Source organism: Pan paniscus, chromosome 13 (genome assembly GCF_029289425.2).
Source record: "Pan paniscus chromosome 13, NHGRI_mPanPan1-v2.0_pri, whole genome shotgun sequence".
In the NCBI taxonomy this organism is placed as follows: domain Eukaryota; kingdom Metazoa; phylum Chordata; class Mammalia; order Primates; family Hominidae; genus Pan; species Pan paniscus.
Window position 1 is genome coordinate 76,802,577 of NC_073262.2, and position 12,619 is coordinate 76,815,195.

General features: G+C 37.9%; 1 protein-coding gene across 2 annotated transcripts in view; it reads right to left on the reverse strand.

Moving 5' to 3' along the window:
• The window catches only part of OLA1 (Obg like ATPase 1), a 173,580-nt gene that overhangs the window by 62,875 nt on the left and 98,086 nt on the right, over nt 1–12,619 (reverse strand). For both annotated transcript variants that reach the window (XM_003824241.5, XM_003824242.6), the window contains one exon: nt 3,910–4,085. In XM_003824241.5, coding sequence (XP_003824289.3) covers nt 3,910–4,085 — 176 coding nt within the window. The remainder of the gene's footprint in view (nt 1–3,909; nt 4,086–12,619) is intronic.

The following is a 12,619-nucleotide window of genomic DNA, read 5'->3' on the forward strand; positions in this document are numbered from 1 at the left end:
ACTTGGGAGGCTGAGGCAAGAGGATCACTTAAGCCCAGGAGTTTGGAACCAGCCTGGGCAACAAAGTGAGACACCATGTCAAAACAAAACAAAACAAAAAATCCCTTTCTCCCTATCAGCAATAAAGCTGTTTTGCTTTCTTCTCATTCGTGTGTTCTCTGGAGGAGCACTTTTAATTTCCTTCAAGAACTTTTCCTTTGCATTCACAACTTGGCTAACGTGGTGCAAAAGACCTGGCTTTCAGCCTATCTTAGCTGTCAACATGCCTTCCTCACTAAGCTTAATCATTTCTAGCTTTTGATTTAAAATGAGAGATGTGACTCTTCCTTTCACTTGAACACTTAGAAGCCATCGTAGGGGTATTATTAATATTTGGCCCAATTTCAATGTTGTGTCTCAGGGAACACAGACAACCCGGGAGAGGGAGAGAGATGGGAAATGGCCAGTAGGTGGAGCAATCAGAGCACACCCAACATTTATCGACTAAGTTTGCTGTCTTCTATGTGCATCGTTCATGGCTCCCTAAAGCAGTTATAACAGGAACATCAAAGATCATCAGTCGAAGACCACTTTAACAGATACAATAATAACAAAAAGGTTTGAAACCTTGTAAGAATTACCAAAATGTGACACAGAGACACAAAGGGAGCACATGCTGTTGGAAAAATGGCATTGAGTTTCTCAACACAGCGTTGCCACAAACCTTCGATTTGTAAAACAACAACAAAAATCCCCAAAACCCACAATATCTGTGGAACCGAATTAAGTGAAGGTCAATAAAATGAAGTATGCCTGTATGCTACTCTGAATCTTTCAATGTGCGTTAAAAACAAATACCTTAAATATTTCAAAAGTTATGTTAATACCAGTTTTAAAAATTGCCTTAAGAATATAATAAGAAATCTGCTAACAGCTACATATTACTGAGGACATTAATTTTTTACTCAGATGTTTTCAGAAAAAAAGACTCATTAATTATAATTTCTGGTAGTCTTTAGTTCTTCAATTAGCTAATTATTAGTTCTATGAATATTTTCTAAGTATAATGCTTTCCAAATAATTGACACAAAATAAATTGTTCCTTAAGCCCTCCTAACTTCATTTTTCAAATTTCATTTTTCCAAATGGGATGTACATACACTTAAATAGATTTAAAATTAACCTTGATCTTGATGACTTGGTATTATAGATTGAATCCCATCCCTGATACTCAGAAAGTGAACTTATTTGGGAATTAATTAAGATGAAGCCATACTTAGAGGAAGGTGGGCCTTTAAGCCAATATTACTTGTGTCCTTATAAGAAGAGAGAAATTTGGACAGAGACACACAGGAAAGGTGGCCATGTGAAGACTAAGGCAGAGATTGGAGTTCTGCTGTCACAAGGCAAGGGACACCTGGAGCTACCAGAAGCTAGAACTTCTCCCCCAGAGAGGCTTCAGAGAGAGCATGGCCCTGCCAACACCCTGACTTCAGACTTCTCATCCTCCAGAACCGGGAAAGAAGACATTGTTGTTTAAAGTCATCCTGTTCATGGTGCTTGTTACAGCAACCCTAGGAAACGAACACACTTGGCTGATACCAAGAGAAAATGCTTATCCCACTCCTGCCTTCTTTATTTAGTGCCTGGGTTTTACTTCAGACAGCAAGACTCACTATAAAAGATGTATCTTGGCCGGGCACAGTGGCTCACGCCTGTAATTCCAGCACTTTGGGAGGCCGAGGTGGGTGGATCACGAGGTCAGGGGTTTGACACCAGCCTGGCCAATACAATGAAACCCCGTCTCTACTAAAAATACAAAAATTAGCCGGGTGTGGTGGCATGCACCTGTAGTCCCAGCTACTCAGGAGGCTGAGGCAGAAGAATCACTTCAACCAGGGAGGCGGAGGTTGCAGTGAGCCGAGATAGTGCCACTGAACTCCAGCCTGGGCAACAGAGTGAGACTCAGTCTCAAAAAAAAAAAAAAAAAAAAGAAAGAAAAAAAAAAGGTATATCTTATGTCAGAGTACATCTACCTTGCTCTCAGGAAAAACTCTGCTTTAACATTAAAAAGTCAGCTCATGTTTCATGCTAGAGTATATTTAACCTAAGTCTTTCACGCTTATTGACATAAAAATACAAATGGCATCCAAATCTAGAAACTGGAAACTTAATAGGAAAAGAGGTTTGAATGTTGAATTTCTGAAAGATTACCCAGAAAATAAAGATACATTTAAATGAACAGGAAGAATCAACAACATTAAAGAATAATAGGTAAATACCTGGTAAACAAAATGACCTGCCTATCTTTCTCATAAATTTCAAGTAGCTATCTCTTTTATATCCATCACATTTTTGTACCTTTAGACCATTTGCTAGAGAACTTAAGAAATATATTTCTAAAAGAAACTTCCCTACAGTAACTAGTTGATATCATAATCATATAGTTATCCCTTTTCTTTTCTTTTTCTTTCTTTTTTTTTTTTAATTGAGACCGAGTCTCACTCTGTCGCCCAGCCTGGAGTGCAGTGGCATGATCTGGGCTCACTGCAGCCTCCACCTCCCAGGTTCCAGTGATTCTCCTGCCTCAGCCTCCTCAGTAGGTGAGATTACAGGCACGCACCACCACGCCTGGCTAATTTTTGTATTTTTAGTCGAGATGGGGTTTCACAATGTTAGCCATGCTGGTCTCAATCTCCTGATCTCAGGAGATCCACCTGCCTTGGCCTCCCAAAGTGCTGGAATTACAGGATTACCCTGCCCAAAATCCCCTTTGCCATCATGGGTCTAGTACATGGTGATGGCTCAAGGTAAGCATCTGTTAGTCTGACTAAATTCTATGCTCAAACCACAAAGACATCAGGCACCAAGGAGTTAACACTCCTAGGAGTAGCCCATAGCCAGTAACTGATATAAATTGGTTGATAATTACCCCAGCTTCTTTACTCTTGCCAATGGGGGTAACCTGCTCATTTACATACTGTGTGTTGGTTACTTTCTCTTACTAGTTTCATTTTATTTTATTTTTAAAAATATTTTATTTATTTATTTATTTGAGACAGAGTCTCACTCTATCACCAGGCTGGAGTGCAATGGCACGATCTTGGCTCACTGCAACCTCCGCCTCCCAGGTTCAAGCAATTCTCCTGCCTCAGCCTCCCAAGTAGCTGGGATTACAAGCACCTACCACCACACCCAGCTAATTTTTGTATTTTTAGTAGGGACAGGGTTTCGCCATGTTGGCTAGGCTGGTCTCGAACTTCTGATCTCAGGTGATCCACCCGCCTCAGCTTCCCAAAGTGCTGGGATTATAGGCGTGAGCCACCACGCCTGGCCAGGGCACCGTTTCTTAAATGTTAAAGACAATTCAATCATATGTAAACTAAAAGCTTCAAAATACATTTTGAAACATTTATTACAATGTTACTAATAATCATTCATTATAATGTGATAGAAAACACATTTGAATATTAAGAACAATGAGGCATGTTTTCATTCCATAAAATATTAAAATGATCTGTCTACTTTAAGAGTGTATTCATTTAGTCCACCCCTATGGAGAACCAGGTCTTTGTATAAATCACTTCTTCAAATCCATGAAAACTGTATGAGTCATTTCACCAAATCCAGTAAGTTTTTCATCATAAACCACACTTTATTAACACTAAAACTTGAAGGCCTACATAGTAATCATGTAAACACTCACTATTACTGCTAACTACTGCTTGCTTAGAACCGCCTAAATAGCCTATCACCATGGCCCTTGGTTGTTTAAAAATAAAGTTCCTTAACAATTTTTTTTAAACAGAAATAACCCTTGGCTTCTAAAATTCCATAACAATATTAGATGTATCATATGCATTATTTAAAAAATTTAATCAAGAAAAATAAACTCTTGAGTATCTAAAGAAGCTGTAAATTTTTACTTACATATTCAGGTTTTAGTTTTTTATCTCCTCCTCTCACAGCCACCTTTTCTAGTTTATCTATAATGGGCCCAATCATTTCCTCATCTTTAAGCTGAAGCTCTTCATGTATTATTTCTATATCTCGAATAGGATCTACACTTCCTTCAATGTGCGTGATATCATCATCTTCAAAAGCACCTAAAATGAATTAAAGGGAAGCAATTCAATAAACAAATAATACAGCGTGTTCATTATGATTAGAGTGAAAGATTCCTAGAAGGTTAACAAATAAATATAATAAATAAATTACTCTGGCTTCTTGGCAAGTAGGATATAGCATTTTCCCCCCATTTAGTAATACTGAGGCTACTGGCAATAAAAGCCTCAAGAGCCTCCATATTTCAAAAATTGATTTAAATAAATAAAATTGTGGTCTTTACAAAAACAAAATTATGTTCTAGAACTACTGGCATTTCCAAGTTTGGTAAATTAAAAGATACTGAATTCCAAGCATGAAAGATTGAAGTTCTAAACTGCACTATTAGGGTTTCCAAGGGAAACCAGATTTAGGGAGGGGGGGTCTGAAATCATCTGGCAGACCTCTTCCCTGCTTCAATCTACTTTATCACTGTGGTTCTGACGGTGATTAGATAATGAACCACTCAGACACACAATTTACACAGCAGCTAATTTCATCGGCCTGATTTGAGGGTATGGTTTTTAGGGGGCTATCAAAGAAGCAGATGAAGGTGCATTTGTCATATATGAGTGACAACCATTCACACTATCTGAACAAAATGATGCTGGCCCTTATTAGAAACACATGCTATTATCACATATTTAAAGTGCAGTTGAAGCCATAATTTCAAATTGCCAACTGGAAACATAAGGGTAAAACAACCAGATATTACTGAAGCATGTGTACTGACTTTATGCCCTTTTGAAGACATAATGTGGCAACATAATTCAACTGGGATTTACTCAAATTACCAGATAAAGAATAGTATCATAAAAAATGAACAAATACTAAGAAATATTACAAACAGAAAGCAATGATATATCCACCAAACAATACACACATTTATAAACAAATTAATTTCATTAAAACTACCAATTAGATTATAGTCCCAAAATGAGATGTTTTCAAACATAAAGTATCAATTATTTTAGACAGAGGTATCAAAAAAATCATGAGAGTTTGATTGAGTTTGGTAAGAGAAACAGTGAACACAGCTCATTCTTAAATACCAAAAACCAAGATACTCTTGATACGTTATAAATTGTTTTTAAATATAATTTCCCAGAATTAAAAATAATTAAGTTGTATCTAAATGTGGATTATTCAGTAATAATAATAAAACATAAATATACTATTACAATTAAATATAGGTATGTAAAGCAATATTTAAGTTTTTTGCATACAAATAATATACTATTTAATGTCAAATTCATATGAGCAAAATTAGCAGAAATGAGGAGCTACATTATGTTTTACTAACAAACACAATAGACAGTGGTTTAGGTAAATTTTTTGAATCTTTGAAAATATGAAGGAAATCTCCCTGAAAGCACAATATTATTTATTTCTTGTCAAGATTTGAGGCATCTTATGCAAATAGCATGATAAAATAGGAAAATAAAAATGGAAGCTTCCTGGCAGTCAAGCAACACAAATAACACTGTAACTTACAGGAGTGACTAAGCTTTCTGTGACACTCAGAATGAAAAATATCCTATATAGTTGTCTCTATGTAGGGTCCAATGACTAACCATAGTGATGTCCTCAACAACATCCCTACAGTAAATGCATTAGCAGGTTTTAAATGGCAATTCTTAATTACAATCCCCAATTTTAACCAAGTGCATAATAGAGAGAAACTTAGTAACTGCAATTCTTCTGAAAGCAAAGAAAACAAAGCCCTCTGATGATCTAAAAGAATCCAAAGAAAAAAACAGAATAAAGGAGGAAGGGGAAGAAATCATGTGTCTATCTTGCAACCTTCAAATTATCTTTTAGGTTGGGTGTGGTGGCTCACACCTGTAATCCCAGCACTTTGGGTGGCCAAGGTGGGAGGATCACTTGAGCCCAGGAGTCTAAGACCTGGGCAACAAGGCAAGATCCTGTCTGTACAAGAAATTTTTAAAAAATATAGTCGGGCATGGTGGTATGCGCTTATACTCTTGGCTACTGGGGAGGCTAAGGTAGGAGGACTGCTTCAGGTCAGGAGTGAGCTGTAATAAGCCATGATCATGCCACTACACTCTAGCCTGGGCAACAGAGCAAGACCTTGTCGAGCAAGACCTTGTCAAGCAAAAACAAAAACCTACCAAAAAAAAAACAAATTATTTTCTAGATTGTACCTTACCTAGACTCTGCCAAGGACTAGCCTAGGAAAGGAGTTATGACTGTATCATCACTAATCTATTCCCCCTACTATAAGAAAAAAACTCAAGCCACAGACCTTACATATGCTGGTGGCACTGTTGCTCCCTGCCCCAAGGTTAGTATTATTGTTATATTCATTTGTATTGTGAGGTGGTAACATACCATAAGTACAATTTAAATTTATTTCTGAAAAAAAATTGTCAAATATTAAGATAAAAATTAAGTAATGGGAACACTAAGGCTATCCTGTCAAATGGAATACCCTAGAACGGGCCTAGAACACCCATAAACTAAAAGCTTCCATAAAATTTGGTGGCCATTTGGGTAACTTCTCATTTCTTAGAGCTGAAAAATTGGAGATTCTTTTCCAAAGACATGCTTCTGGGTCAACGAACTTCATCATACACTTATGTCATAGCATTTTTTTTGCATCTTGCCTTCTTTAGTACAAGATTTAATGCTTAAGAATATAGTCTTTGAGGCCCGGCATGGTGGCTCACACCCGTAATCCTAACACTTTGGGAGGCTGAGGCAGGAGGATCGCCTGAGCTCAGGAGTTTGAGATCAGCCTAGGCAACATTGTGAGACCTTGTCCCTAAATAAAAAAATTAGCCACGCATGGTGGTGCACGCCTGTGGTCTCAGCTACTTGGGGATCTGAGGTGGGAGACTGCTTGAACCCGGGAGGTTGAGGCTGCAGTGAGCTGTGATCACGCTGGGCGACAGAGTAAGACCCTGTTTAAAAAAAAAAAAAAAAAATATATATATATATATATACATATAAAATCATGGAATATATATATTCCGTGAACTCAGAAAGGTTTGCTGATCATAGAATCTTAGACAAATTACCTAACCTCTATAGATCTTATCTTCGCATCTTTAAAATGAGGATGCTTCTACCTCTCAGAGAATGGATATGATTAAATCAGATAATATATGTCAAGTGTTCAGCAGAGAGCCCAACACACAAAATTCTTTCAGTGATTGGGGAATATACTATTTTTTTATAATGTAGGAATTACTAATTTAGAAGAATTCCTCAGCAATATACTCAAAACATTAATTTTGAGTAATATAGTTTCATGCTATTCAATTCACCTTGGAAAGAATTAAAATAAACAGAGTTTCTAGGGTTTTTTTCCCCCAGAAATTCTCACTAGTTCACTAGCACACTTTTACCCTAGTCCATGGCCTAAGTTATTTCAACTTCACATGAACTAAAATAGCATTTAGTTTTAGTGCACTGGTAAATTCAGAGGACAGACTACACTACATTACACTGCAATGCTCGATGAGAAAGTTACTTTCATTACAATTCTCTTTCAATTTGTCTATGTCAAGAAGGTCTCAGTTTAATGCTGTTGGTCTTTAATGTTTATCTTTTTCTCAACAGAGCAAGCCTTAGTCTCAGAGCTTCTAAAGAGTAAAAAAAATTAAAAACTGCAATTTTCATTGTATTTATTTTTATTAGCTTCAATTTTGACATGTGATACTAATTTTCCACTTACATTAGTGACAAAGTTCCCTGTTTAAATAAATTTAGCCAAAAATGTGAGTAATTATGTATAAAGTAACAATCATATATTCTGGTAAAATAACTCCTATCAAGAGAAATGCCTGAAAATACTAACTATAATCACATTGATGATGATAGGATATGATACAGTTTTCGTGAAATTTATTTTTGGTGCCAGTCTACATAAAATAGGGTAATATGATAGAGCACGTATGTGTGTGCTGAGAAGAGTGAGGAGTTGTGCAATACTTCAGCTAGGATAGGCAGGAAGACCTCTCTGAGATGACATCTGAGCCAAACGGCCAGAGGGAGGCAGTAATGTGAGGATCTGAGGGAAGAGGGTTCTTCTAAGTATAAAAGCCTAAAAATAGCAATAAATTTGAAGTGCTTCAGAAAGAAATATGGTCAGTATAGGTGAACCATGGCAGGGGATGGAAGATAAGAGTTTAAGGTGGAGAGGTAAAGCAGTTCACATACATTTGTAAACCATGAGAGTTTGGATTTATTCTAGCTGTAATGGGAAGTCTGGATATTGACTGGATAGTTTTAAACAAAGGGAAGGCAGGGTGATAAGATAAGACTTATGATTTAAAGAGGACACTTTAGCTACTTTAAAAAGAACAGATTCCAAGAGAGGAGGCAAAAATGACTACAGACAAAGTTAGGAGGTGGCTTTAGTGGTGCCAATGAGTGATAACCAGATAAGTGGTACTCAAGACTGTGGAGAACAAGAGGAGCGTTTGTACTAGGACTATATTTTAGAGATAGGCTAGATGTAGGATGTAAGATCATGAATGAAGATATAAAATTGACAGTTATCAAATGTGTTTAAAGTAACAAATCTGAGTGACATCACCTAGAGAGAGCACTCCAACACTCAGATGTCTGAGGGAGGAGAAGAACTTGGCAAGAGACTGAGAAGGACTGACCTAAAGTCAGAGAAAAACTAGGAGTATGCTCTTATGAGAGCGAGGGAAAAAATGTTTCAAGAAGGAAGGTGTGTTCAACCATCAGATACTATTTAGAGATAAAGACAGATAAAATTTCTTATAACTCAAGAGTCCAAAAGAGCTAAATTTTAGCTTTTCTAAATTCACTGAATTTTGAGAACATTTCCTCTTTCTATAAGCGCACTAATTATATAAAGTAAGAAACCCTAAGATTTCCTACAGTCTGTGAAAGTGATCCTATCAGTCAAGAAGGTGGCCTACTTAGAAATCATAGCCACTTTCAAAGGCTCACATTCCAAATAAAATGGCATAAATAAACACCAAAATAAAAAGTATACTTGACCAACTGCAGGATGGTCAACCAACTGACACCACACATACCATCAAGAGCAGCAGAAGAAAACTACACTCATACAAGCATTAAAATCAAGTCACACATTTTCAAGTTGGGTGACTGAACAGCAACAACAAAAAAGGCCGGGTGCGGTGGCTCACGCCTGTAATCCCAGCACTTTGGGAGGCCGAGGTGGGCAGATCACCTGAGGTCAGGAGTTCGAGACCAGCCTGACCGACATGGAGAAAACACATCTCTACTAAAAATACAAAACTAGCCGGGCATGGTGGTGCATGCCTGTAATCCCCAGCTACTCAGGAGACTGAGGCAGGAGAATTGCTTGAACCCGGGAGGCAGAGGTTGCGGTGAGCCGAGATCGTGCCACTGCACTCCAGCCTGGGCAACAAGAGCAAAACTCCGTCTCAAAAAAAAGAAAAAGAAAAAAAATCAAGTCCACCTAAGGCTTCAGAATTCTCTCTTATGGCCTAAAGGATCATTTAAGAACCTATCTTTTGTAAAAATAAAAACATAAAAAAACCATACTTGAGGTTCAGTAATTTCTTCTGTATTATTTCTTTTTCTTTCAAACTCAAAATAAAATTTAGTAGTCTATTTGAAATAGCACATACACTACATGATCACATTTGTATAAAGTCACTTCTCTCTCTTAATGACACCGACCAAATGCTAATGAGAATTTCTGGGAAGTGAGCTACTGAGTAATTTTCTAAAAACTTCTTCATCAGTTTTGTCTCATTTAAACTTTTTATAATAAACATGCATTGTTTATAGAAAAACAAGTCTTTTTTTATTGTTTGTTTGTTTATTTATTTATTTTTGAGACAGAGTCTTGCTCTGTCGCTCAGGCTGGAGTGTAGTGGTGGGATCTCAGCTCACTGCAATCTCCACCTCCCAGGTTCAAGCAATTCTAGTGCCTCAGCCTCCTGAATAGCTGGGATTTCAGGTGCGTGCCACCATGTGTGGCTTTTCTGTACTTTCAGTAGACGGGGTTTTGCCATGTTGGCCAGGCTGGTCTTGAATCCTGGCCTCAAGTGGTCTGCCTGCCTGGCCTTTTTAAGTCACTTTTTAAAAAAACAAAATAGGCCGGGCGTGGTGGCTCGTGGCTCACGCCTGTAACCCCAGCACTTTGGGAGACCGAGGCGGGCAGATAACCTGAGGTCAGGAGTTCTAGACCAGCTTGGCCAACGTGGTGAAACCCCATCTCTACTAAAAATATAAATAATTAGCCAGGCTTGGTGGCATGCGCCTGTGGTCCCAGCTACTTGGGGGGGCTGAGGCAGGAGCACTGCTTGAACCTGGGAGGTGGAGGTTGCAGTGAGCCAAGATGGTGCCACTGTACTCCAGCCGGAGCGACAAGAGTGAGACTACATCTCAAATAAACAAAACAAAACAAAAAACACAATAAACAAGTTTAATTTGCACAAGGAGAAATACTCACATAATGCGTAACTAAAATGTTAACTATGGTAAACTCTCATTTAAAAAACTATTTGTTATCGAAAAAAATTAACCATAATAGGCTTAAGCTGGATTCTATCACAGAGATTTCTTACCCAGCAATCCAACAGTGTTTCCTTTCACAACAAAGTACTCTTTTCAAACCTTCTTGACTTCTCTCACATTTCTAGTGCTTTCTAGTTCTCCCCTGCTACCTTAACCTTCCCCACTTCACAGGGAAATGCATGTCATTTCTGGAGAGCCAACCCCCTTTTTGTTGTTACCTAACTAACTTTTCCTTCTTCCCAGCAGTAAAATAGACAACATCACCCCTTCTGCTATTTCTGGTTAGTCTCCCTCCCATCTCTGTGCTGGATATTAGCCCCTCCCAAGGAAGTTTGCACCATAGATTGTTGCTTCTATTTCCTCAGACCTCAATCTATTACACCTCTCTCCTGTATTTGTATCTCCTCCATTTCCACTAACACTTTCTCATCAACATTTAAGCATGCTTAAGATTCTGCATTAAATCAATCATGTCATTCACCCTGGACGTTAATTTCCCCTCTAGTTATTGCTTTCATTCCTCCAGTTCAGAGCCAAGCTTCTTGAAGGAGCTGTCTACATGTGCTCTCTCCACTTTTTCCACCTATTTACAACTCAACCCACTATAGTCTGACATATGCCAGCACCAAGCTAACAAACTGATCTTAGAAAGGACATCAGTGATTTGCCTTAATGATTTTAAATCTAACAGCCATTCTATAGGAATCTTGAATGACCACTCAGTAGCACCTAACTTCAGAGCACTGAAATAGTAGTCTCTTTCATTGCTTCTTTCTAACTGCATTCTCCTGATTTTCTTTTATTTTCTCTGGTCATTTCTTTTCTTGTTATAACTTCCCCATAAATGTTGATGTCTTTCTTAGCTCTCTTCTCTTACCCCTCTATTACACTTTCACTAACAGAATCTCCAACTCAGAACTCCCCTGAGTGGCTCCAATATACTCTGAGGCAGTATCAAATGAAATAAACCAAAAAATATTTTTAGTTAGTTATATAAACCGTTTCTAATATAAAATCTATTCACTAAGTGAATAAACGCAAAATGTCAATGCTTACTCTAAAATTATGACTTTTCTAATTTCTGTACCTCCCTTACTGAGGTCCATTCAAAACAGATATTTACGTGGTGAGATACATTTGACTATTCCTGTGGTACTGGACATTCTGCATGCTACTTATTTATTGGTATGATTTGGCAGAAATGATGAGTTGGCTCTTTTCAATGATTATAAATGGACTGAAGATTAATCAGTTTGCTCATTCACTCAAGGCCTGTTCTTACTCCATAAAGATGTGAGTAAAAAGGATAAATCTACACTCTGTTTAGGATGCTGAATCTAACCTGAAGGACTTCAGAAACAAAAATATACTTTGGAAATTCAGGACTTCAGTGAACCACTTTCCTATATTACTACATAAACTTGGGTTGTATTCAGTTTCTAGAGTAAAGAATCCCTAGATAGACATAGAAATACATGATGTATTGAAGAGTAGAGGCTTCATTCACAGCAATACTTATAAACCATCTGTCATAGAAAACCTGGGCTATAGTTTCAATGTGTTCCACGAAAGTTCATGTGTTGGAAAGTTGGTCTCCAATGCAGCAGTGTTGAGAAGTGGGATCTCTGGGAAGTGACTGGGTCATGAGGGCTCTGCCCCCACAATGGATTAAGCCATTCATGGATTTTTGGGTTATCAAGGGGGTGGGCTACTTATCACCAGAGTGGGTTTGTTATAAAAAGTTCGGCCATCTCTTATGAGCTCCACCACCATATGATGGCCTGTGCTGTGCTGCCTTGGGACTCTACAGAAAGTCCCCACTAGCAAGAAGACCCTCACCAGCTGCAGCCCGCTGACCTTGTACTTTCCAGGCTCCATGATTGTAAGAAATAAGTTTCTTTTCTTTATAAATTACTCAGTCTCAGGTATTCAGTTACAGCAAGAGAAAACAGATTAAGATACCTTGATATTCCACATAGCATGTCTAGAGTTTTCTTGGGAATAAGAGGGTATGTAATCA